The following is a 26,119-nucleotide window of genomic DNA, read 5'->3' on the forward strand; positions in this document are numbered from 1 at the left end:
GCTACTTGCTCCCCCATCTCTGCACCTCTTGGCATCGTGGCTCTGCTGCAGTACGGTTGGAGACCAAAGTGTTGCGATTGAGGGGAGGGATGTTTTTAAATGTTGGTCCAACCCAAGGAACATTTCTGAATACTTCTGCTGTCATTGTAAGTTACAGTTTTTAGGTGTAAAAGGTTGAAAGAATTTCTGAAATGCTGCAGATTGAGGGGTACCTGCTACTGGAATCGTCCAGTCAGGGAGGTAATCTCATCTGGACTTTATCAAGATGTCTTCACAGGAAGTACTAGTGCACTTGTCAGTCTGTGTTGCTGGCAGGTACTGAGAACTGGAAATTTGGAGGGAATTGGAAAAAACAGACCTGTGAGGGATGGTTGCACACAGCACCTGTAGGTGCTTTAGTCCATGCTCTTGGAAATTCGCTTCAGATAAATACAAACCTGAATTGAGTTGATTTCATTTCTCATATGTTAAGTATTACCTGCTGAGTTCACAGCTTGGTTTTATGATACTCTGTAGTGCTGCCTTATTGAACTTCAGGCACTCACAAGTCCATCTGAAATCATCACAGCTCTGTTTGTTTCAGTGAATGGTTCCCTGACTTCACTGGTCCATGGTGAACATTGCTAAGCAAGCAACTACCTCTTTGATGTGTACTTGGCTTCTTCAGCAGTCCTTTTCTTGTATTTCCTTTGAACATTATGCTGCCTGCAAGCCAATAGAGTGGGCAGTGCTGGTCAAAACTCTTAATGGCATTCATCACCAGTGTGTATGAGCGAGGTAAATACATTTTGGAACAAGAGCAACAAAAAAAATCTTTGTGGTTGTTAAACATAGAATAGCTTTCAGTCCACCTATGTCCACTAGTATTTCACTGCCTTTGAAGTATTGCTGTTGGAACTTGATGAGCAAAACCTCCTTTTCTTAGAGGTACTATTGTCTAAGTTCTTCACAAACCACACTTTGGTATCTCATCTGTTCTTGGCTGAAATATTTGGTATGTGTATTTCTCCTGGAAAAGGTTCAGACTTGTCCAGCGTGTTGTGGTGCAGGTGTGGAACCTGCCCTCTTTTCCTGGTGTGCATTCCTGGCCTGCCTTGGTGAAAGCATAGTGCCAGTCCAGCACTCCTGTCCCGCCAGAGGGAGGGCTTTGGAGAGGCAGAGAAACATCTCCATTCTTCCTCTCCCTTTTTCCTTTCAGAGTTGAAAAGGAGAAAAACTCCTAAAAATTCAAAGTGCTTTAACAGAACTGCTGACTCAGCTCTTTTAATGTAATCTTTTCCTATTATGATTGTGCTAGGTAGAAGGAATAAAGTGAAGGCAAAGGAAAAAGATGTGTGAGTACTCAGATTTTCTTGGAGATTGACATGTAATATTTTCTTTGAAAAAGTGCAATAGAAGTATAGCCACAATATCTCTTTGTCTGGAAGTGGGAGCAACACCCGTTAGCCTTAAAAGCAAGCATCAGCCAATGTAATTTTTGACATGAATTAGTGTCTTGGAGCAAGTATTCTGTGCCTCATACTTTCACAAAAACTTCAGTCCAGAGAAAGTCTTCGTCCACTGAGACGTTGACCATCAAGATGATAATCCAGTGTGGGCTAACTTTCCAGTCCTGGCAAAGTCTAATGATGATCTGGGCTTTTTTTTCTTCATTCCAGCTCCAATGAGTATATAAGGAAAATGATTTCTAAAGTTGGCTCTAGGAAACAGAAAGAAGCTTAGAGCAAGAAATGAAACTTAATACCATTTTCTGGTCCAGACAGTCAGATGACTACAACAGGGATTACTTCAATCCAGGGATGAACTGTCTCTTTCCCATGCCTTGCCAGTCTTTAAGGACACGCGGCTTGTGCAGTTTGTGTTGTTTGTGGAGGAAACCTCCTGTCATTTAAGCTAGAGACATTACAGCTTGTTCCTTCAGACAGAAAGGCTTGGGGCTTTTCCTTATTCTATTCATAAGAAGGAGTCTGATAAGAGGAGTTTGGCCTGTGAGACTGACATGATATTGAAAATGATTGTATGGTGGAGATACTTGTCTTCATTATTGCAGTATTTCTCAAGACGTGGTGTATTTTGTGTGGACTTGGCAGAAGCTTGGTTCTGTGGTTGCTCCCATAGGCAAACTGTTACTGTCCTCAAATTTTGGAAAGCAGAGGCAGGTTGGGTTTGTAAAGCAGCCATGCTAAGGAGTCCTGGAGACTCTCATCTGTCTTCCAACATGGATATAGAAATAGTTTCATCATGCCAACATTGCTAAGGAGCAATTAGGATGCTGCACCTCAATGATGGTTTCATGCTCCGGGCACAAGGGTGAAAGCTGACCATATGAGCAGCATCTCAACAAATAAAATCAGCCCCAGCTTCCAGTTTGTTCTTTAACATTTGTTAAAGTGCTGGAGTATAGTGTTCCTCAGTGGCAACTCCTCTGACTGGAAAGCACAGCACACACTGCTGTGATTCCAGCAGTGGCTCATTGTAGGAAATGGGAGGATATTTCCTATCTCCTTCCGTCTCTTTCCCTCCATACTGCTCTCTTTGTTTTCAATGCCACAGACTTTAAAGAGGTGGCATTTCTACATGGGAAGCTTACTTGATATTCTTTGAGGGCTGAGCACTTTTCTGATAGAATCTTCCCTTCGAAAAACTCTGGGTTAGCATACAGTCACTTCTACGTTATTCTAGAAATAAGTTGCAGGGGCTGTTCTCTGCAGTCTGAGGTCAGAGGGCAGCTTTTTGATGTTGTTTCAGGGCCATCTGATAAGAGAGGGGTTGAGTAGTCCTACAACTTCATACCTAAAGCTGAACTGCCTCAAGTATTACCAGATAGAGAAGCATATCCTAGCTATCTCTTCTTACATTGCTGAAGAGACACGCAGAGGAAAACATATAACTGAAATAACGTACTTCCCTTTAATTTAGTGGGGTTTCTACTTATAATAAGGGATAACAATGGGAAAGATACTTTTAAATTGTAAAGTTGTTTCTGTTTTCACACATCCCTTTTGCTGTCTATGTCTGCTGATGGGTGCTAAATAGTCTAGGCAGAAAGAAGCACCCTGACAGTCTTTCCTATGACTTCACAATATACTGCCTGCTGTAAGATCTTTCCTAGTACGTATTTACCATGTTGGCATACTTGCTGTTTTGATGCAATTCACTCTATGTTTTAGATTGCTGGTGAAACCTGCAGGGATGAAAACCCTGCCAAGCCTCAAGTATGTTTCTTTTCTTTATGGCAAAAGAAGAGGGCTAGACACCTTATTTCTACTGCAGTTGGTTTTATTGACTCCTGATATAGCCTGTTTTGTTTTGTTTTTTTTCTTAAGGTGGAGGAGAGATTTAGAAAAACTAATCAGGGCTCCCCTGAAGCACAGTCTAAGCAGATGGGCAAAGTGTTGGAGCCACCAGTGCCTTCAAGATCAGAGTCCTTTTCCAATGGAAACTCAGAACCTGCTCAGCCTGCCCTGCAGAGGCCAATGGAGCCCCAAGTAAGTGCCCAGGAAAATACTGGTGAGCCTAGAAGAAGTCCTAACGTGTTTCCTTCATTTTTTCAGATCTTGGCACATAGAAAGTCTTATGTAAAGAGTAACGCTCTTACGCAAAGTAGCTTATTTAGTAGATTGACTTTGTATGTTTTTGCTAATTGTTTTGATAAAGGGGTAGATTTCTGCTTTGTTTTTAAAGAAAACTGTTATTCTGTTGTTATCTGTGCAAGAGGAGAATAGTAGGCTAAATACTGGTCACAGTTGCAAAACACTTCTACAATTCAGAATTTGATCCGTGCAAAATATTTGCTATCAAAAAGAATATTCAGGAAGGAAGTGAGCTGATTTAGTCTTCTAAACTCTTTGGAAAAAAACAAAAACAAAAACAAAAACAAAAAAACCACATTTTTTTTAACAGAAGCAAAGCTTCAAAGAAATCCACAAAACATGACTAAGAAAAGCAAGTTTGTTGTCAGTAAGCTTATACTTGCTAAATAAAGCTCTGTTACCACCCTGGAAAATCAAAAAAAGGTTGAAACCACTGAGCTATGTGATTGCCATCATTCTGTTGTTTGCTAATGAAAACCTCCAGAACTTGGTAGCTATATCTCTTAGGAATTACTGTATAAATTTAAAAAAAATGTGGTCTAAAACTTATAAATAACCTGTAAGTTCTGAGCAGTCGAGATATGCTAAATTAAAAGTGTGGTTCTATATTAAGCTCGTCTGTTTCCATGCAGAATTTCTTTCTCCCAAATAAGTCGGTTGATGACAGTGCAAGCTAAACCTGTTCCTGATTGTGACTAGGCATTGCAGCTCTTCTGGGTGACAGGAGAATTTGAGCAGACGAGAGAGTGGGAGAAATCAGGACGGAACTTCATCTCTGACTCATTAATTCCTGGCTTTTATTCAAACCTCTATGATTATTTCAAAGTACTGCACTTGTATTTTCATGCTCTCTGTGCCATTTACTTTTAAAGTCTGGCCTTCCACTCACATTAAGAATAATCAGGCTCTTCAACAGCTGTGTGTATAAAAATTGAGGAAATAATAACCCAATAAAAATACACACAACCAACCTACTGAAAATGAAGTTGAAAGTGAAGTTTTGATTAATTATTAGGTGCAAAGGCAGCGTGTTCCTCAGTTATGATCTTGTCTCCTCCTTGGCTTCAGAAATTAACTTGGAAATATGTGTTTATGCACAAGGAGGGAGTAGGCTGGAGTGGAGGGTCAGTGTGGATTTCAAGGAAAATCCCGAAGGGTTTTTAACTCTGGAGTCACCGCTGTGCCTTCTTAGTATCTGTAATTGAATATGTGCTTGTGTATGTGTGTGTTTAGTTTGTTTATGAATATGTATATATGTACGGTATATGGTACATATATGGTATATGTATAATATGCATTGTCCATATGTATACTATATACAATAATACATATTATGTTTTTGTATATATATTGCAACGACTATAAAGGAATAAAGGCTTTTTTGTTATGGCCGTTCTCCAAAAGTTTGGAACTGTATCTAGTTTCCAAATTTTTTAGACAATGTAAACGTCTGTTGGTTTGTACACTTCATGGCCTTCTTTAATTTTGTACGTTTCTTCAATTGGATCACCACTTCAAATTTCCCAAGCCATCGGTGCTGCCATGAGGGCTGGCCAAAGTCCGCTGAAGACTGGGGAGCAGAAGATGACTTCTGTCTTGGGTGGCCTTTGGCCCCAGGCTCATGGTGCAGATATTAGGTCCCCTTTTCTTTTGGGCACTAGTGTATGTGTATGTGGAGAGCGTATCTCACAAAAATGCATATGTGCTGTATTTTCAGTCTGTTGCGTTCTTTGGGCGCTTGCCTCGCTTTTAAGTGCATTGATTCCACCCCACGCTTACCTAATGCCATAACAATTTGTCTCTGCCCACCCCACCTGCCTTTATTCTGTGTTAATTGGACAGCCAGTTATTCTGAGCGCATTGAATGTTTTATGTTTTGTTTTCTTGTAAGGTACAGTGGTCCCATCTGGCATCTCTCAAGAACAATGTTTCCCCTGTCTCGCGATCCCATTCCTTCAGTGACCCTTCTCCCAAATTTGCTCATCACCATCTTCGTTCCCAGGACCCATATCCACCTTCACGCAGTGAAGTGCTAAATCAGAGTTCTGACTCTAAGTCGGAGGTACCCGACCCTACCCAAAAGGCTTGGGCTAGATCAGACAGTGACGAGGTGCCTCCAAGGGTAAGGAGTAGAAAGACAGATGTATGCTGTTTCTTGATGATGATGATTTTTTTTTGAAGGATGTCGTAGGCTGGGCACTGGGAAGACCATGCCCTCATAACCACGGTAACAGCTTTTTAGAAGCAAGATCATCATGTAGGTGTTCATTCAGTGGGCTAACAATAATGAACCTGAAGTACAATATTGAAACTTCGTATAAAATTGACAATTATTTATAGATTGCAGCTATTTCAGAGAGACAATTGATTATGCAAAGTTAACAAATCATTACTGTATTCCAGAAAGAATTTAAAATATCCCTGAGGTTATTGCTCAGAGTTAATTTTCTTCTTCATTTGGTAGCAACCCAAACTGTGAATCATAGACATATTTGAAATTGAAATGGAACTGAACAAAAAGGAAACATTCAATATTTCCTCCTCCTCTCCCCATAAGCCCTTTCCATCCACTGGGATTTGCTTCTTCTAAGTATATTCCTGCTACACCACCAGTCTTTGCCTTCTGCTGATCCATTCCTGGGCATTTGTTTGGTTTCCCCTAAGCTTATTCTCCTAATTCTCATGCTGTTTCAGCAAATTGCTTTGTGCCTCCCCTGCTTCAGTCAAAGTGCTGTATTCTTTTCAAGTGTCTCAGTAGTTGGAAGGTAGTGAGGTGTGTATGTGTTTGCGTGGTAGTTATTAAGCACTACTTAACATCAAACTTAAGATTAAACTTCTGAGTTTTCTTCAAAATCTGAACAGCATTCCTATTAAGGCTTTTGGTTTTGTGGGTATTTGTTTTATTGCTTTTGGTTGTTGACGCTAATTTGAGCATAGTCTTAAGTGGTGTTAAAATCATAATATATTCTGTAGCAGGAGAGATGTAATCTTCCTCTTCTTTCTCTCCTTTTCATGGATTTAACTCAGACTTTTTCCTCTCAAGGTACCTGTGAGAACGACATCCCGATCACCAGTTCTGTCCCGTCGTGATTCTCCACTGCAGGGCAGTGGGCAGCAAAATAACCAAGCAGGTCAAAGAAACTCCACGAGGTTTGTCAGCTTGTCTATATCCATGCCTTCCTGTGTTTATGGGAAGCTAGAACTTTTTGTCAGAGTTTTTGGTATACCTGTTGGATGTGAAAGGAAGAAATGGTCAGTTTTTCACTGTTACCAGTCAGTAATGATTAATATTAATTTCCCTTGGTACTCCACATGTGCCAACAAACACTGGCTAAATTTCTCTTGCCTCTCCTTCTCCGAGTTGCCTACCCTATGACTTTTGCAACAATTTCGAAGTATCCTTAGTATTACTGAAAAATGTGGCAATTGGTGAATATCATGCCTCCTGGAGCAATGGGTCATCTTGGGTTATTGTGGGGGTTGCTGGCAGCAGTAGTGTTTGTAAGATCTAAACTGAAGAGATCTGAGAAACTTTCCAACCTCTCAGCCAGAATCAGACTTGAAGAGAGGCAGAAGCAACCTTAAGCTCTAACATAGAACAATGGAGGTCAGGAGGGAGGAGAAAGGGATTGCTTTTGAATCTCAGCAAAGCAAAACTTGCTTGCTGGAAATGGGTGAGGGTATCCCAAGAGGGACAGGAATTTCCAGCTTTCTGGCTTGTGCTTGGGTGGCCAGGGCTCTTCTGAGCCAATTTAAAACCTGTTGCATCCAGCCTGAGAGATCCAGTCACTTTGGATTAGATATGTAAGAATGACAGGTAGGGAATTCCTAATAAAATGAAAAGCTTATACCTACGTAAACATTTTGCTTTGGGCCATCTCAAATGAGATAATAGGTATTTCAGAGGGAGTCATTGCTTGTGTTGTGAACTGTCATTGAGACTCTCAGCTCAGTGTGAAGTGTTCTTATAGATCAATTATTAGCAGAACACTGAGGAAGAATGAAGTTTGAGTTTAGAAACAGAAATCTGAAGTGCATGACCAAGGCTTTTTTCACTCCTCTGATACAGCAATATAGAGCCTCGCCTGCTGTGGGAAAGGGTGGAGAAGCTCGTACCAAGACCAGGCAGTGGCAGTTCTTCAGGTTCAAGCAACTCTGGCTCCCAGCCTGGTTCTCACCCTGGCTCTCAGAGTGGTTCTGGCGAGCGGTTCCGGATGAGATGTAAGTCCTTCCTCCCCTACCAGAACACAGGGTTTTTTAAACCTGAGCCATGTAACACTCAGTAATGAAGGATTGTAACCATCACTGGGAAAGGCCTTTGAACTTACAATACTGGATAGCATAGTTTTCAAACTCCTCCCTTGTCAATGCATGCCTGCTTAGGAAAGAGAGACCATACAAATATATCAGGGAACAATGAAACACTTTCCGTGTTCATTCACTGCTACATCTCATGATGCATATTGTCTCTCACTTTGGTGTCTTTTGAATGGGTGCAGTCCTCTAGGGATGGATCTCAGGTAGGGGCACATTAGATGCCGATCCACGTTATTCAACTTGTGGCTTCAGTCAAATTATGCAGATTCAATCACCTGCAAACCCAATTCGTTGTGCAAAAGAGATGGTATCTGCAACTACTTTCACATTTGTGTGACAATTTACACTTACAGGTCAGCTGCACCTATAAAGATCAGAGTTTAGGAAGAATTTTTTGTAAAGTCGTTCAAAGAAGATGTAATGATGAACCAGTGAAACTGACGTATTGCTGTCACATGCTGCCTTAATAGCTTTCTCAGCTCTCTTCTTCACTCCAAAGTGGGATAAGAAAGCATATTTTACCTTCTTGGTGAAACCCCTGTTTTGTTCTGTTTTTCTTCTTGGAACATACAGCATCATCCAAATCAGAGGGTTCACCATCGCAGCGTCATGAAAGTGCACCTAAAAAGCCTGAAGAGAAGAAGGAGGTCTTCAGACCTATCAAGCCTGCTGTAAGTTGCACCTGCTTTCTCCTGTCCTCCCTCATGCTTAAGTAGTCCCCCAAAATACTGTGTGAATTTCCATTCATGGTGTCATCGAGGGCAAACTTCAACTTCAGCTGGAGTTTGTGTGGGCCTGGCAGTAAGTTCTTGGCTATGCAATTGCTTTTATACATCCCTTAAACAATAGAATTTGTTCTCTCTTGGGAATTGATTTCTTCTCTCTCATCTGCTTCCTTCCTAACCTTCATATTCTCTTTCTTTCAATCTTGTGTTTCCTTGCTGTGACTGGACCAATGATAATGCATTTGACCTGAATGTACCAATGCTGTGCTGAATGGTGCAGGGAGAAGTGGTAAGACCTTAAAATGTTGCTGTTTCCTCTGAAAATTTTCTAATGTTTCCTTCATCTGGTTGCTGCTATGGTTAATTAGAGTTTTATGTGTGCTGGGGTTCACAGGAGGTTTTTGCAGTAATTCCAGCTTTCCCTACAACTTCTTTCACTTGCTGTCATGATTCTGCACTGGCACCCAAATCTCTCAGTTAGAGCTGCTCATTTAAATAAACGAATGCAGAGAACGAGAGGTTGGTCTTTCACTTCTGGTGTATAATATGTGAAGTATGTGCCATAAACCATATTAATCTAAATAAATCATAGCTACACAGTTAAGCTTGCACTGACCGTAAACCTGTTTTATCCACACCCCAAGCTCCTGACAGGAAAGCTGCTTATGTCCCATGCAATTGTGTGTGACTGAGTTAGCGCTAAAGAATCTGACTGCTCAGGTGAACTTAGAGCAGATCCATGAACCTGAACATGAGTGAAAAGGTTTAAAGGTGATCAGCTCTGTGCAACTGGTCAAATACACTGTGCCTTCGGTGGCTCAGTAACTCTTAAACTCCTTCTGCTATCTTGTGGTGGATGCTATTGACCTGCAAAGTTAAAAATGAACTGCAGCAGTCAACCGCTGAGTAAAAGTAGATCTGGATGCTTATGTAAGTCTTTCATATGATATAGTGGAATAAACTGAAGTCGTAACGAAAATAGTTTAGACTTAAATCAAAGGAAACAGTACTGCCATGGAAACACAGCAGTGGACAAGTGAGTGAACTTCAGCACTAATTCACTGCCTTGCAAACTCTTCTCTGTTGACTGCAACACAGTTTTTTCCTTCTTTTCCCATCAGGATTTAACTGCATTGGCAAAGGAGCTGCGAGCAGTAGAGGATGTGCGACCTCCGCATAAAGTGACAGATTATTCGTCCTCAAGTGAGGAGTCGGGGACAACAGATGAAGAAGATGATGATATGGAACAAGAAGGAGCAGATGAATCCACTTCTGGACCAGATGATGTCCGAGCAGTGTTAGTTCTGTGTTTTGCTTCTGTTTTTCCTCTTAAGGGGTTGAAGGAAAAGAACATTGGACATTTTGGCTTGTGCGTTAGTTCTGTCAGCTTACAGCAACCTATGAACAAGGCATAGCAGCCTTGTGCACTCAAATTCCAAAAATCTTTTCAAAATCAAACTGGGCATTTAGGAACCGAGTTAACAGAGAAGTCTCTTTAAGTTATTTCTCTAAGTGAGAAATCAGTTTTGCAGCTCCTCAAGAAAGTGCTGTGGGCCCAGAGTGAAGTAGGCTGGACTGCACTTCTACATGTAAATTATATCCTTTCCCTCTTCTCTGTTTGGATTTGTAGTTTTAGCAGTGTTTAACAAATTTCTAACTTTTTTTTTGAGAGAAGCTTTTGTAGGCAGGTTATGTAAATATTCCACCCTGGTCACAATCTCAAATTCAATTTTGACTGTACCTTGGTGTGGAGAGTTAGGACACAAATACTCTTATCTCATCCTGATTATTTTTTTATCTGGCAAATAGGTCAACACTGAACTTGAGCAATGGTGAAACAGAGTCTGTAAAAACTATGATTGTCCATGATGATGTGGAGAGTGAACCTGCCTTGACTCCTTCTAAGGAGGGCACCTTAATTGTCCGACAGGTATTGCTTTTCCTTCTCTGTGCAGTGTTGCACCTTTTCTGTGCTCATTAACCCACTCGCTCATTCACCCATGCTGTTTCTACATTATATTCGTTGTTCGTATTATCAAGACACAGCTCTAGTGAATTTCAGATGAGCAAGGTGTTTGATGCATGCAAAGAGGAGAGTAGCCCTTCACCCTTTGCTACTGTTTTGCATGCTTTCCAGTGACACCCATGGCAGCACCATGTAGAGTAGCTCAAAGCCTGTAGGAGAGAATGGTAGAGAAGCTGCAGGTGTGTGGAGCTGGTACCTGGAGCAAGAAACTTAGTTTAGTTTTACCATGGAGGCAAATGTGACTCTCAGGAGAGGGGCTGGGAGGGTGGCTGGAGGGGAAGTATACAGGGCTGTAAAAAAATTCTTCTGTAGTTGAGGGCATACAGACCACCCAGATAGCACACACACTCTCACACACACAAATTCATGTGGGGGAATAGAGAAGCAAGAAGATGGTGAAGCAGAGAGTGTGGACAGAGCTAGAGCGTTGTGGTGTTGCTTTTAATTGTGAAAATATTGCATTCGTATGCCTGTGAAAGATAACAATTCCCTGCTATAAATGAGCTTATGTTAATGAGCGTGTTAGCTTATAGGAGTTTCTCCAATAATCACATTTTCCGAATTTCACAATTGAATGCCAATTTCTCCATTGAGCCCTCTGGTTTGAAAATCAAGATTTCATGCTTATTGTTTTAAATAGTTAGGTAAAGGCATTCACCAGACGGTCAATTTTCATATCTCTGTAGGATTTAAGTTAGTTTTAAACAAAACAATAGGGGAAGAAATCCTCCCTCGCCCCCCAAAATGTGCTTGTCTGCATTCTGGTGGAATACTTACCAGTGCAGTTCCTTTCACATTAATTTCTAGAACTGCCTGTGCAAGTCCACCATACAAACTAAGCTTCTGCTGCCAGAAAAGGTGGGAATTTGCAGAATTGAAGTAATGCTGCCCACTTTCCCCTTTAATCCTGAAGTCAAGGCATGGATTGTCAGCTAATTTAAAAACTAAATGTAAAGAGGTAGGAAAGAGTGAGGGAGAGGAGAGAGGTTGTTAGAGATATAGACCTTTAAGCAGCACTTGAGCAAGACAAGTGTGCCTGTTTTCTCTACAGAGTACAGTTGACAAAAAGCGTGCCAGCCATCATGAGAGCAATGGCTTTGCCGGTCGCATTCACCTCTTGCCAGATCTCTTACAGCAAAGCCATTCCTCCTCCACTTCCTCCACCTCCTCTTCCCCATCCTCCAGCCAGCCGACACCCACCATGTCCCCACAGACACCCCAGGACAAGCTAACTACTAATGAGGTATGTCTTACACCACAGCTGGCTGCTTTCGTAGGGCTATAGCAGCATTGCCTAGTAGCTAGTTTGCAAAGGAACTCCAGCCAATCTCCCCTGCTTTTTTTTCTGTCACCTTTATTCCCACCCCCAAAATAACACATTTCAGTTCTCTGTAAGAAGCCCTTAACTCTAGAGCAGTCCCACGCCAAACTTGCCAGTTTACTATTTTTGCTTCCTCTTAGTGAGTCATTAATTGCATGGCGTTTGTTTTAATCTAAACTTGACTGCTGCATTTTCTAGACAATATTCTTTATTTTTTAATTCTGTTTTATTCTGGGAGAAGGCTGATTGTGAGCAGAGTGCCTCTTAAAAATTAGCAGTTAATTTTGCCTTTGTCAATAGAGGCTGGGCTAGTAATTGTGCACATATAAAACTGCTTGTGGAAGCTCACCCTTGGGAAGAGAAAGCCACCGTGGAAGGATTTTTAAAACTTACCACGTGAGCTTGGATGAACACATCAGGAGGCTTTAAAATCCTTAGGTATTATTGCTTTGGAATAATGAATGAAGAAAATGTTTGTGCTCTGAAATGCAGCTGTGTAAATGTGCCCTCTACCAGCGCTGCTTGTGTCTGTTGGAGAACCAAGGCTTTTCTACTGGGGGAGCTCCCTCTTGCTGTCCTGGGCTAGCCCCAGGGCACTGATAGAAGCAGTGCCTTCCTTCAGTCGCCAAGCGCAGCTAGACAAGCCCTGCCCTTCATGTGTGTATGGTCCCTTGAAAGTAGGGGAGATGCACGTGTGTGAACAGAGAGCACTGTTCCCCCCTTAATACCTCCAGCAGTCAGTCAGGATCCCAGCGTGGCTGCTCAGCTCCCACTGGGTGGCCAACTGTTCAGGGAGAGTCTCTGTGCAAACAAGGGTGGCACAAGGGGAGGGAAACTTGTGGAGAGAATCAGCTGCTTCTCAGTCTTAGAGCCGTCCTACCCTGTAGGTATAGAAGTGCTGGGATGGGAGGAATGGACTGCAGTGAGTTGGGTGGGCCCTTGGCAATGCACATTTTTACAATGGATTCAAAAATGCTTCTGAACCCCGTAACAGTAGGGTGGGTGGGAGGGTTTCCTCCTGGAAATTCAGTTAGTGTAATATTTCATTTTCAGTTATGCTTCATCTGCCTTTGATCTGTGTAAAAGCACACTCTTGTAGGTTACAGAGATCAGGCAATGGATCCACAGATATGCTTGTCCCTTCCTTTGATCCGAGCAATAAATGTGCAGGGTTTGGTTAACTCAGCCTGGCAGGCGGAGGCAGTGGCAGTGGCTGGTGGTGAAGGAGCCTCTTGGTATTTAGCTGTGCAGGGGAGTGATGTGCTCATAAGACCCATTGCTATTTTTTTGTGCAGAGTAGAGGCTTGGAAGGATCAGAGATTGAAGATTAGTTGTTGATGATGAAGTCTCTAACTATATTTGCATAAGACTGAGCAAAAAGCCCAGTACTGCTTGGTATAACTCACCCACATGCACACCCTTTATGTATATAATACATATATATTTTTACTTGTCCCATTCTGCTTCAGTGTGCAATGTTGTCACTTTAATACTAAACTGACAAGAGTCTTTAAGTTGTTCCATTTCCACTTTTAACAGTTCATTGTTTCACTTGTCTTCTTCCTTTCTTTATGTTTTTGTTTTTTTTTTCATGTTTAGACCATATAACTCAGCAAGCACCAGTGATTTTATTCACTACATATTCATAGCTCCATACCACCGTTTGCTACACCTTCCACACTAATGAGCCCCTTTGTTCGATACAGGTTTAATATTTTGCTTTGTCAAATAAAGGTGGAAGAACCTGCTGCAGCTTTCTGGCAAGAGGCTCAGGTTAAACAAAATAGGGAGAGCAAATAGCAATGGACAGTGAAACATAAACCATCACAGAAGTGAATGCTTGATTGCATATGGTTCTGATTTTGTTGCACAAGCCAAGAGGTGGCATTTCAGAACTTATTTCATAACTAGCTCATTTTAGGAAGTTCTTCATACATACTGAAGTTGAGTATAGTGGAGAGCTTTAAGATAAGGTAGTGGACATCCATTTAAGCAGATTTTTCAAAAGGAGGCATTCCCTCCTTTGTGCCTGATCGTAGGGGCCACTCAAAAAATCTTTGCTAGCAGCTGAGGTGACAGAGATGAGGATTTAGCTACTTGCATTTTGCTGTAACATGTGCAGTGTGTACATGTTCAGTTGTGGTGCCTGCAGTGCATTATGTAACTGTAAAGGAAGTGTAAAAGCTTGGGGAGGCTCTGTAGTGACTTTATAATGTTGGTTGTTGTTGTCCTTGCTTTTTATTGTCATTAATATTAATAAAGTTGAAATTTACATTGCAGACTCAGTCCGCTAGTAACACACTCCAGAAACACAAATCTTCCTCCTCCTTTACACCTTTTATAGACCCCAGATTACTACAGATTTCTCCATCTAGTGGGACAACTGTGACTTCTGTGGGTAAGTAAAATAGATGAAGACGACAACTGAAAAGGGGTTCAGTTACTTCAGTGGCTCTTTAAAGTACTGCGAGTGTTACCATCATGCTTTTTATTTTATTTGCAGTGGATTGCATAGTTTTATTTCTTTTTCCATTTACATTTCTTACAAAAAGAAAGGCTTGCTCAATATTCTCAGTTATCAATTTGGGTTGTTTGATGTGAAGAATATATGGCCAGAATCCATCACTTAAGGGATACTACATGCACTTTACTTTTCTTTTTTTCAGTAGGATTTTCTAGTGAAGCAATGAGATCAGAGGCAATAAGACAAGACCCAACACGGAAAGGATCAGTTGTCAACGTGAACCCTACAAATACACGACCACAAAGTGATACCCCAGAGATCCGCAAATACAAGAAAAGATTCAATTCTGAGATACTGTGTGCTGCCTTATGGGGTAAGGAAAACCTGTTCCTTACTTGCCTCCTGCAGTGCTGAAGTGCAGACATGCTGTAATGACCCTGTGGTCTTTGAGAACCTCTCTCTCAAACCTTAGGCTATTTGTTTGCAGTTTTTCAGTGCTTGTGTATATCTTTTCGCTGCAAGATCTGATTGTTTTTATTACAGTTTTGCAAAGTGTTGCTTCTGCTTTGATACAGTTTTTTCTGTATAAATACTTCCAATGGTAGGAAGGAAGCTCAGACTTCACTCAGCTCTCTCTAACCCCTTCTAGTGCATTTCCTACAGCTTTTGAGAAGCTTTGAGGAGTTTGTGACGATCTTTTCATATTACACCTGGTACACACAGGGTATTAAAATAACCATCTTGATGCTGATACCACAGCGCTTGATGAAGATGTGTTTCATAAGATGACTTTCCACCTCAGTCATCAGATTATGTAGGAAGAGAAGTGTAGGAGGAACACTTTCCAGCATGAGACTTGGCTTTGTTTCTTGTAAGGTGGTTAGTGGCATGGAGAAGCTGAGTGTTAGGATATCAGCTGACCCAGCATGTCTGACCTTATTACAAGGGCAAACTTTAAACAGTTTCAGACAGTTAGTCAGTATCCTGTGCTGGTGAGAGGCTTAGGGCAGTGCTTGTTGCCTGCTACCATGTGAAACCGCTGCTACAGTGCCAGGCTAAAAGCTTTTCTCTGCTGCATAACTTATCTGTGAGGCCACCTAGATGTTAAGAAGTGATCTTGTATGTGTTACACAGATGTCTATATAGTATTCTTAAACTGAACATGCTATAAATACATATGCATGTAATTTTAAAGACTATGAAGAAGAGATGTGGCCAGTCCCCAGAGTCACATGATGAGTGTATAGGTAGGACAGGTCACTTTTCTTCTTTACATTTTCACAGCTCTTTGCAAGGTTTCAGTTATCTTTTGAGGTTATTTCCAGCATTTCTTGTTTTTCAGAAAAGCATTGTTGACCTTTCCCTATTGCCTGCAAAGCCATGTCAGTTAAATAGCTTTTCTAACACCTTATCCTCTTTCTATCTCCGTTTTTCCTTATTTTTAGAGTTTACTGGTAAGAATTTTTACTCCCATGCTACTTCTGCATGTATTCATATGAATAATTTTCTGGTAAAACAAGGAAACTTGTGCAAGTGTTAGCTTTCAGACTCTGAGAGGCAGAGAGAAGTCATAAGGGATCAGTAAAGATGACTCATAGTTTCTCTGATCTGGCTTGTTTTGCCAATAGCAATTTGTGTTAATGGTTTAATATTTCTTTGATCTGTATGTCTGACTGTTACGGTGATTTAAAATGTAGGTGTAAAATCTGAGATGTTCTACAGCTGTAACAAAGCACTTCCTTGTTGAGCATTTATTGCTGAACTGATGGTGGTCCAAGCTTGATGCACATACTTATTTCTTGATAAGTTCTAGCTTCCTTTTCCCTTAAGCAAATGAAGTCGTTTTATAATGATATTATTTAAAAATAAGGCACTTGCTTTGCTTTGTTTTGTTTTCCTTTTCCAGTGCTAATATCAGTGTCTGGTAGATTTCTGGGTGTTTTAATTCTGTGACAGTATTTCTAATGGCACTGAGTGGTGAAAGTTAATGATACGGATGTAGTAGCATGGATTTTTATGCCCAGCCTTTGCAGGGACCCTGTGCCTATTCAGGAAACATTTCCATGTGTGAGAAATCAGAACTGTTTTATCATAGAGTGGAGGTAGAAGAAGAGCTTGACTGGCTGTGAACAAAGACAATGTCTGCACTTTAAAATACAGGCACTGTTTGCCACCAGCGTGGTACCTCATTAGTTTCATCCTGATACAGCTAATGAGGAAGGAGTTTGGGATTGGCGCACATGTCAACCCAGAGCAGGGACAACTGTGATGCAAAGGCAGCAGAGGAAGAGGTGAGGGTGGAGGCAGAAGCGCCTGAGTCCTGATATGCAAAGAGAGAAAGGGACTGAGAGGCAGCAGTTTGTGTGTGATTTTGTTGTAACTGTAAACCACAGTGAATAAGAGTAAAAAATATGTATTAGAGCTGAATCACAGCTTTAGTTGCTCAGACCTGGAGCTGCAGGAAGAGGCTGAGAGGTGGGTGTTTCCTTAGCCAGTTTGGTGCTCCTGCACCGTGCCTCACTCTTCCTGTATCCTTCCTCCACTTACTGGTTTGAGGATGCGTCCTAGTGTGGGAGATGGGAGATTTGAAATACACCCGGGGGTGTGCAGTGGGAGCCAGCAGTTTCAGTCCTGTGTAAGGGCTACATTGGAGGGCGGGAAGAAGACAGTGGAGGCATCAGTAGCTAAAGGAAAGTGTGGAGATAGGCTCTGTGCTACTTGTGTCCATGGGCTCTCCTACCTTGGAGGGAGTAGAGAAACAACAGAGCAGCACATTTGAGCAAGGAGAGGTGATTGTTTCTGGGGACTGCTGAGCCCTCTGAAGTTTACTTAGAAAAATCATAGAGTGACTTGGGGTGGAAGAGACCATAAAGACTGCCCAGTTCCATCCGTCGTGCTGTGGGCAGGGCTGCCCCCCTCCAGCTCCGGCTGCCCAGGGCTCCATCCAAGCTGGCCTTGAGTGCCTCCAGGCATGGGGCACCACAGCTTCTCTGGGCAGCCTGAGCCAGTGCCTCACCACCTTCTGAGTAAACAATTTCTCCCTAACACCCAATGTAAATCTCCTCTCTTTAGTTTAACACCATTCCCTCTATCACTGTCTGTCTGTGTAAAAAGTCAGTCTTCCTCCATGTTTATAAGCTCCATTTAAGTACTGAAAGGCCACAGTGGGTCTTCCCACAGCCTTCTCTTCTCCAGAATGAACAAGCTCAGCTCCTTCAGCCTCTGTTCAAGAGGTGCTCCAACCCCCTCTGACTGTCTTTCTTGTTCTGGGGGTCCCAGACCTGGATGTTATGCTCCAAATGAGGCCCAGGATAAATTTGGAAGAGTCAAGAGAGAGGAAAATGGAGATGTATAATGATCTGTCACTCCTCCATTGTCTCTCTTTTCCATCCAGAGGCTTTTGAAAGTGCCCCAGCTCCATCATCACCTCCTGGCTGTGGCTCTGCTCCCCCGTAACACTGCATCCCCCTTGGGAAATGGTGCACCATAGGATAGGGTGAATGTTCCCTCCTTTTTCCAACTCCTCCAACGTGTGATAGTGAGGGTGATGTTTAGGTGGCTTTCCACATGCCTTGGAGGTGGGCAGTTTTGATGAGTAATGTGCTTCTTCAATGCTTTGAGAAGGCAAATGATTGCTATAGACTCAGGCTATGCTCAGATGCAGACTCCCATGGGTCACATGCTGCATTAAAAAGGGTTTGTTATGTGATCAGTTGGTGTGTGACCATTGGCACCTGTATAGCTATATCTACAGATTGTCTGTCCAGAGATTAAAGCAGTAAGCAATATAATTATGATTATCTTCTGTGAGTTTCTCTTTTATTGTTTCATTATTTTACTATGTTTAAGGATAACAAGTTTTACATTGAGATTGCAACAGAGAAGTGTAATGGAAATCAAACCATGCATGTGGTTTGCTTTCCATTCCCTGTACAATATTTGACCTTCCTCTGCACGATTTGTGGGCTCTGGGACTGAAACGCCGTAATAATTATTGAAATTATTGAAATTTATTATCATAAATTATTAAATTTATGAAATTTAAAAGTAATTACATATTTATAGATTTAAAAGCCTTTTGGTATGATGTATGTGTATATGTATACATATACACAAATAGAATACAATTGGCTTTAAGCACTAAGGTTCCATGTACTCTTAATAAGGTTTCCAGTGGATGTGTGTACCTTTGTAAAAAGAAGCTGACCTTCCTCATTTATAATCGCTTGGCCTTTAGGAGAAATGGATGGAAACACAATATAATTTCTCTAGATTTAACATTCAGATGGAAAAGGTTGTTGGGAAGATGAAGACCAGCCCCGTGCCTGTCTCTTTACCAGGAGGGCTGCACTACAGTCCAGTCCTCCTAATAGAGCCAAAGCCAGTGCTTTTTTTGTCCTTATATACAGCATCCTGTTACCAACTCCACTAATCAAGTTAATACATCCTTCAGAATATATAACCTTGGGTACTCAGTCGTGCCTCACCCCCCCCCATCTCCAGTGTTAGTGTGACTTTTTGTTTGGGAACTGATGCTCCAGAAAGTTCCCCATGATCTTCCAGTCTCTCACTCTCTTGTACACTGCAATTTGGTGTCAGCAGTCTCTGAGTACAGGTAACATACAGCATGTAGAGGTCATTCAGGTGTGATTAGACTTGCTTGAGACAAGGCAGTTGTTATGTAAAGGTATAATTTCATCAGAGTGTATGGAAAATCTGTCTACTAACTTAGATCTCTTTTTGTTTCATCTAGGAGTGAACTTGTTAGTGGGCACGGAAAGTGGTCTGATGCTGCTAGACAGAAGTGGTCAGGGGAAGGTTTATCCACTCATCAATAGAAGAAGATTCCAGCAAATGGATGTACTTGAAGGGCTAAACGTCTTGGTGACAATTTCTGGTAATGTTAACTGTTCTATGTGATTTTTCCTCCATGGCATGGCAAAAATCTTTTCTTGACAGCCTGTGTGTTGAGGGGGAAAGTCTTGACTTGAATGAAGTCAGTGGATTTTCCATCATTTTGCCTCTCTTGAATCTGCAGTTTGTTTCTAAGAGTGAATCATTTTCTCCATAGTACCCTGTGCATGCTTGCCCCCACTCCTTCCTCCTTTTAATATCTTTATAGGTTTGGAGGAAGCATTCTTTTGTCAGAGCTGTACGTTAATGTTTTGTGAAATTTGTAGAAGTGACATTCTACCCCCCTGCTGCAGTTACTTGCAACCTGGCCTCTTTCTAACCAAAACATTATTTTCTCCTGGAGTTTAAAGATAGTTTGTGTGTCTAAATATGTATAATGATAAATGCTCTTGCAAAGTAGATAGTTGAGATTGACGAGAGAGAGAAAGAGAACGTGTGTGTCTAACGGGTGTGGGGAGTGCAGTATTTGTGCAGTGTGGAAATTGCCATTGTGAGGAGGCAGCTTGAAGCAGCTTTTGGCCTTGCCTCTCACTGGATGCAACTGCAGACGACTCAGCATTGAGAGATGAAGGGCGGTGGTGATTGCTGTGTTTGTTTTGTGTGCACTGATGGAAAATGTGTTTTATAAAGCTCAAGGTTCCAGACTCCTTGGCTCCAAAGAGTTATTGCATAAGGTTATTCTGCCATTAAGTTACTTGATGTGGTGCACTATTAATCTTTCTTCACAGGTGGTGTTCAGCCATTTACTTTATTTTTTGTTTGGTTTGTTTGGGAAATGAGTCTTTGCTATGCTGTGCTATTGAGGGAGAGAATGTTAAACGACATGGACACTGTTTTGCACAGTGGGCCATGTTATTCATTGGAGCCACTAAAAATATTGTTGATGCTTCTGAGCTCATCTTACCCTGCTGGAATTCTCTCCCAACTCTTGTACAAAAGGACACGCAGCTAGACCATGTGTTAGATGTATCACACTAATACAATTGAAATGAGCCATGCCCGTGTTGGTGTTGTCATAGTTCTAAGCTCCAGCTGTGTTGTGAAGTGTTTAAAAAGAAAAGATGAATCAAGGAGGGTTTAAAAAAAGCAACCTGTCGTGTTTCCACAGTATGTTAAAAATACAAGCTACTTGAAAAGCATCATTTGATAGTTTATTCTATAGCAGGCCTTATAAACAATTCTATAGTAGACCTTATAAACAAAAGTACTGTATAATCCAACTTGTGCAAAATGTGTTGATTTGAACCATACTCTACACAAACAGAAGTGCCTGTGATTAAATCTTGTGTGTAATTGTTTTAGGTTTATTTATGTTTGCGTCAGTCACGATCTGAGAACCCCAACACATCCGTTTTCTTTGTTTCCTTCAGAACTATTGCTTCCTCTGTTAAGACACGCTACATTAACCCTTAAGAAACAGGCTGGTCTTGGTCTGTTTTATGGCTTTGTCTCCGCCCCATATCCTGCATTTTATGGGAGGATAGTGAAGTACAAGGCAGGAAAGAGGCATTTCTGCTCAGTCTACATCTCTCCCAGACATATGTTCTATCTGCTTTTTCAGGAATCGATATGTTTATGGTGTCAGTACTTGAGATATGTCACCGCACTGTAAGAAGTTGTGGTGCAGTACGGTTTTGAGGGGATTGTCACCTAAAATTTGCTTTTAATGTATACTCTTCTGAGTTTGAAAACATGAAACCAATTGTTCCTGCAATATAGTTCTCAAATTCAAAACTTACCTTGACAAGAACGCTTTTGGTACTGAGCTACTACAGCTGGTACAAGAAAACTGTGGGTCAAAGCTGGGTAGCTCATACTGTTGGGAAGCAAAAACATAGTTTTGAATGCTCAGGTAATATACAGTGCTGAGAGTCTTAAGAGTGCTGTAAGAGAGACTAGTGCATACAGAACATGCTCCATTTGTGGTTCCCTAAGTGTTTGTAAGCCCAACTGGCTGATCTGGGCTCTTGGGAATGTAGGGAAGGATGACGGTGTCAAAGAACTGGTTGGAATCTGCATGCTTGGTAATTAAAAACCACAGAACAGTAAAAACAAAGACTCAATATAGGAAAGGAGGCTTTCCATTTGAAATGATGTCTGTGGGTGAACCAGAGCTGGGAGTTTTCGGAGTCAATAATCAGCTTATTTAATGGTTGGAGCAGAGTTTTCTTTCTTATTTCATAGCCATAACAGTTAGACAAGGGAAAAAAGAAGTTGCAGATATTTGAGAGCTGTTTAAATTGAGCATTGTGGATTTACAAGCAAAAGGATCTAATTCCCCTCTCCAGTATAAATATTAAAATCAGTGTAACTCTAAATACATGCATAACTATGTTTATTTAGCTGACCAATTGTGCTCTTTTCATGTCAGCCTGCTGGAAGGCTGAGGAATTTCCTGTCCTGTGACTTTCCTTGTGGTCTAGACACTAAAACACAATGGGAACACACTTTAGATATTCTTCTGTTGTTGTTATGAAAATGTTTCCAGCTGGAGAGAAATATCCTGCTGCTCAGCATGTGAACTGGAAAAAAAAAGTAGCCACGTGCTGGGAAATTCCCATGTGCACTATTTGGTCTGAGTCTTAAGGTTTACTAAGCTATGGGGAAGCTAAAGTCATAGAAATAACTGGGTGATAATTTGTTCTCCCGATCGACTGGAACTTGTGATAGTTGTGTCCTGTGAGCTCTTCCTTGCCCAGAAGAACAGTGCTTTCTGGTCTGTACTCTTTTTTCTATTCCAATTTTTCTAAATGGACCTCTGTAGCTGTCATTTGCAGTATTTTCATGGGAGGACCTTACTGCTCTGGTCCCACTTCCAGATCTCTAAGAGCTGTGTCAGCAGTGGGATTTTATCCCTTGTCAAATTTGATAAATATGAAGTCAAACAATAAATCATATGTTCCCTTACTGCCAAATGAGCCGTCACGTTTGTAGTAGGGATAAACAAGTTCAGCATGATGTTGCTTCACATTCTGTTGGGTGCCATCAAAGCAAGAGAGGCTTTTTAAATTAAGGAGCAGATCCAGTAGTGGAAAACAGGTCTCCAGTTCCTCTTTAAGCTCAGTGAACAGATTTTCATTTTGTAACTGCCTGTTCTTTTCCCAATGCCCTTCCCCATCAAAGTAATCCCAAAGAAAATTTTTCAGACTGTGTCTTTTATAAGGAGAAAGCTGGAGTCAATGGCACAGCCTGTTTGCAAGCTGTGCATCTGCATGTGCTGCCCCAGCCTTCCCAGCTGCTTTTCCTGAGGAGCCGAGCTGTGTCAGGGGTCCTCTGCCATCAAGGCAAGGGCTAGGTGCCAGCTCTAGGATCCAGCCAAGAACAGCAGGATGCTCTCAATGCTCAGACTTCTTGTCCTGCTGTAACCTGTAATTCCTGATGCCGTGTGCTCATCCCCATCAGCTACCGGAGCACTGGCACGGAGCTTTTCCACCAACAAGCTGGGGCCCTGTGGGCATTTCTTATTTCTTTTCCTTGCACAGAGACTTCATGGAGCCTTCCATAGTGGTTCCTCATCAGAGCAGAGATGATCTCTCTTCCTTGCCTCCAGCTTCACCTGCAGGACTGTGGTGGCTTTGGACAGCAAAGCAGCAGAAAGAGGAAGAAGGGGGACAAGCTTTGAATATCTGCACTGGAGCCACCTTCTTGCCAGTTCAGCCTGTGCTGTATTGGCCATTAGTTATTAAAGAATCAAAGAACCATAGAATGGTTTGGGTTGGAAGGAACGTTAAACACCATCCAGTTCCAAGCCCTTGCCATGGGTATAATTGCCACTCACTAGATCAGGCTGCCCAAGGCCTGATCTCACTTGGCCTTCTCCGGGCAGCCTGTGCCAGTCCCTCACTGCACCCTGAGGAAAGAATTATTTCTGAACCCCTAACGTAATATTGCCCTCTTTTAGTTTAAAGCCATTCTTCCTTGCCCTATTACCATCACATAATGTAAAAAGTTGCTCTCCCTCCTACTTATGAGCTCCCTTTAAGTACTGAAAGGCCAGTGAGGTCTCCCCAGAATCAAAAAGAACTGCTGATAAAGTCACTTGCTCTGCATTTGAGGCCTTTTCATATTGCGAGTTACATTCTGAGCTGTGTACAGTACTGTTCAGTACTGCTGTAAAGTGGTTAAATGCTGGAATGGTTTAGCACTGTTCTTGGTGTACTTTTCCACCAGTTGAATGATAAACAGCCTTAGTAAAAACTTGATCACTTTGTATCTGAGGGTGGTGTAAGTGATGGAAATGTCCTGCTTGCTACCTGTGCAGAAGTTGTAACTTAACGTTCCCTCACCATATTCTTCTTTCCCGTTGCTTCCTCCTTTCAAACCAGTCATACTCTCTTCTACTTGTGCAGATCATTTGGAGCCTCAAATTCTACCTTGCTGTTCTCCTAAAGTTTTGTGCAAATAAGAATCGTTGAGGCTCAGCTGTTACCTCAGTGCAGGAATCTGGTGTTTTTGTTGTAGGTTGATAACCCTGTTCAAGTAGAAGTTTTGTCCTAAGAACCAGGCAGCTAAGGAGTTTGTCATTTTGAGTATTTAGGTGGTATTACCATGCATCTCTGTCATTATCAGGAAAGCATATCTTTGGGTGGAGTGATGCTGGTGTGGACATAAATACTGCATGATATCTAAGTGGTTGCAGCAGTTCCTCCTTCATTGTTCTTTTGTCTTGTTCTGTGGGGATTTCTGTTTGTCAGGGCAGGGTTTTTTAGCACTTACATTCCTCTGGAAATAAACCATTATTTCTCCCTTTGTGGCTAGGTAAGAAGAACAAGTTGCGAGTTTACTATCTGTCCTGGTTGAGAAATAAAATCCTTCACAATGATCCTGAAGTAGAAAAGAAACAAGGTTGGACAACAGTGGGTGACCTGGAAGGCTGTGTGCACTATAAAGTTGGTAAGTAACGAATGTATCGAGTTGTCGGATAAGAGCTGGCTGAGAAAGAGAATTGCAGTGCATGTAGCTACTAGGTTTAAGATTTGTTTCTGACTATTTTCCTTAGGCCTAAGGACAAATTTTCTGTTGAAACATCAGAATAGATAGCAAGCTATCGGGTTAAACCAAATATGAGATACTGGGCTGTAAACTGGTGCAGGCACAGATTCTCCATCTGCCTTCTTCCTGTTGTGAATGCAACTTTCAGTAGAAGGCTGATGGGGACAGCAGGGGCTTGTGGCATTTCACCACCTCTGTTAAACCCTGGAGATGACAGAGGGACGCTTGTCAACCAGCAGCTGCTCTCTCTACCAACAGGTTTCCCTGTTATTTTATCACGCTGAAATCAAATTCTGGATTGGAGTGAAAAACATCTCATTTTTAATGTAGATTTTTAAGACTGGAGAAAAAAAAAAGAAGAGTGTGGGAGGAAGAAGCAAGCCCAGTTAGTGCACGAGCTTTGGGGAGGCATCTGGGAACAAGCATATGTTTAACTTCAGGATGATTCATTGATTCCCTTTAGCTCATGAACTTTCCTAATGCTGTCTCAGATCCACTGCAGTACAGTTGTAGGATTATGGGGATGAAGTGTGTTTTCACGAGGAAGGCACCTTTTGAGTACCCTTAAGTTGCTTGAGTGGATTTGGCTGTAGAAGCTTCCATAACAGCTAGTCAAAGACACATCACATTTTTGCCATGTGCAGTGAGCCTGCTGCCCTGCAGGTGGGGATATGAACTAAGAGCTCTTCCTTATGCTCAGTGTCCTGATGCATCTTAATGGACCCCGGGTGTTGCATTTGGTTTGGTTTTCCCCTAAGAGCCAGCTCAGTTCCTTTCAAGCCCTGTCAGTCAGTGTAGAGCAGCAGCAGTCAGACTGAGCTGTTTCTTTCTGTCATGCACGCGCTCTTGCAGAAGAGCATAATCAATAACTATTGCAGTAAGTGACTGCTGAACCTTGAGCTTGACCCCAAAAACAATTAATAATGTACTTCTCTAGTATCATATCCCTGGGTGTCAGCAGCATAATGAAGTGGTCTGTTAACAATACATTAACAGCTATAGAAAGGAGGCTTTCCAGTAGGGAAGCGTGAGAAACAAAGAGCATTCTTTTCCAGATGAAGGGTGATTTGTTGCAGCCTGGCACTGAACTTCCCTCTGAGCTGAAAACATACAGTAGACTTCTTCAGGTAGTGAGAGGCCCCTTTGGCAGCTGTGCCTCAGTTCCCAAGAAGGATGAGCCCTGTGAATAGTTGTGCTTACAGGCTGGAGGTTGCCAGTGAGGCAGCTGGCACTGGTCGCTTCCTTGTCTCTTTGATGCAGTGGCGTTTCAGACATGAAGCTGAAGTGGTATTTATGGCTCTCAGTTGCTTCAGGCAACTTTTGGCTCCTCTCAGTGATTAATTGCTCTTTTGAAACTTAAGATTTGGGTGAATTCCCAGATAGCACCCAGAGCAAAGAGTGAGGATTATCAAAGGTTTCCTTTCAGAGATAAGGTGATTTTGTTCAATATCCCCTTCTTCCCTAAGAAAATATTCCAAGAAGTCTTGCAAGCCAGACAAGACTGAACAAAAGCTCTATTTTTCCATCGGTACAGCTGTGGAGGTTGAGAGGCTTTTTTTGTCTGCTGAAGTGTCAAGTCTTCTAACACTTAAAGCTCAGTATTCTTGCTTCCCTGCAGAATAAAAGGGGGAGCAAGTAATAGCTTTGTCTCCCTCCTGCCTACCAATAGATTGCAACTGCAGGCTTTTACAGTAGGTAAGATATCTGAAATACGTTAAATAGTACTTACTAAAGAAATGTTCTTCTCACAAGTCTGAGATTCTTCGC

The 26,119-nt window shown here is 41.9% G+C and overlaps 1 protein-coding gene across 7 annotated transcripts in view; it reads left to right on the plus strand.

Annotated features, from left to right (window-relative positions):
* Positions 1–26,119, plus strand: part of MAP4K4 (mitogen-activated protein kinase kinase kinase kinase 4) — a 155,435-nt gene that overhangs the window by 122,410 nt on the left and 6,906 nt on the right. For 2 of the 7 annotated variants that reach the window (XM_048934368.1, XM_048934370.1), the window contains 12 exons: positions 3,327–3,488; positions 5,485–5,715; positions 6,637–6,743; positions 7,663–7,814; positions 8,484–8,581; positions 9,757–9,932; positions 10,445–10,565; positions 11,713–11,904; positions 14,263–14,380; positions 14,649–14,819; positions 19,200–19,343; positions 24,119–24,253. In XM_048934368.1, coding sequence (XP_048790325.1) covers positions 3,327–3,488; positions 5,485–5,715; positions 6,637–6,743; positions 7,663–7,814; positions 8,484–8,581; positions 9,757–9,932; positions 10,445–10,565; positions 11,713–11,904; positions 14,263–14,380; positions 14,649–14,819; positions 19,200–19,343; positions 24,119–24,253 — 1,807 coding nt within the window. The remainder of the gene's footprint in view (positions 1–3,326; positions 3,489–5,484; positions 5,716–6,636; positions 6,744–7,662; positions 7,815–8,483; positions 8,582–9,756; positions 9,933–10,444; positions 10,566–11,712; positions 11,905–14,262; positions 14,381–14,648; positions 14,820–19,199; positions 19,344–24,118; positions 24,254–26,119) is intronic. The other 5 variants (XM_048934371.1, XM_048934374.1, XM_048934369.1 and 2 more) reach the window with 4 other exon arrangements.

The sequence above is a fragment of the Lagopus muta genome, chromosome 1 (assembly GCF_023343835.1).
Source record: "Lagopus muta isolate bLagMut1 chromosome 1, bLagMut1 primary, whole genome shotgun sequence".
In the NCBI taxonomy this organism is placed as follows: Eukaryota; Metazoa; Chordata; class Aves; order Galliformes; family Phasianidae; genus Lagopus; species Lagopus muta.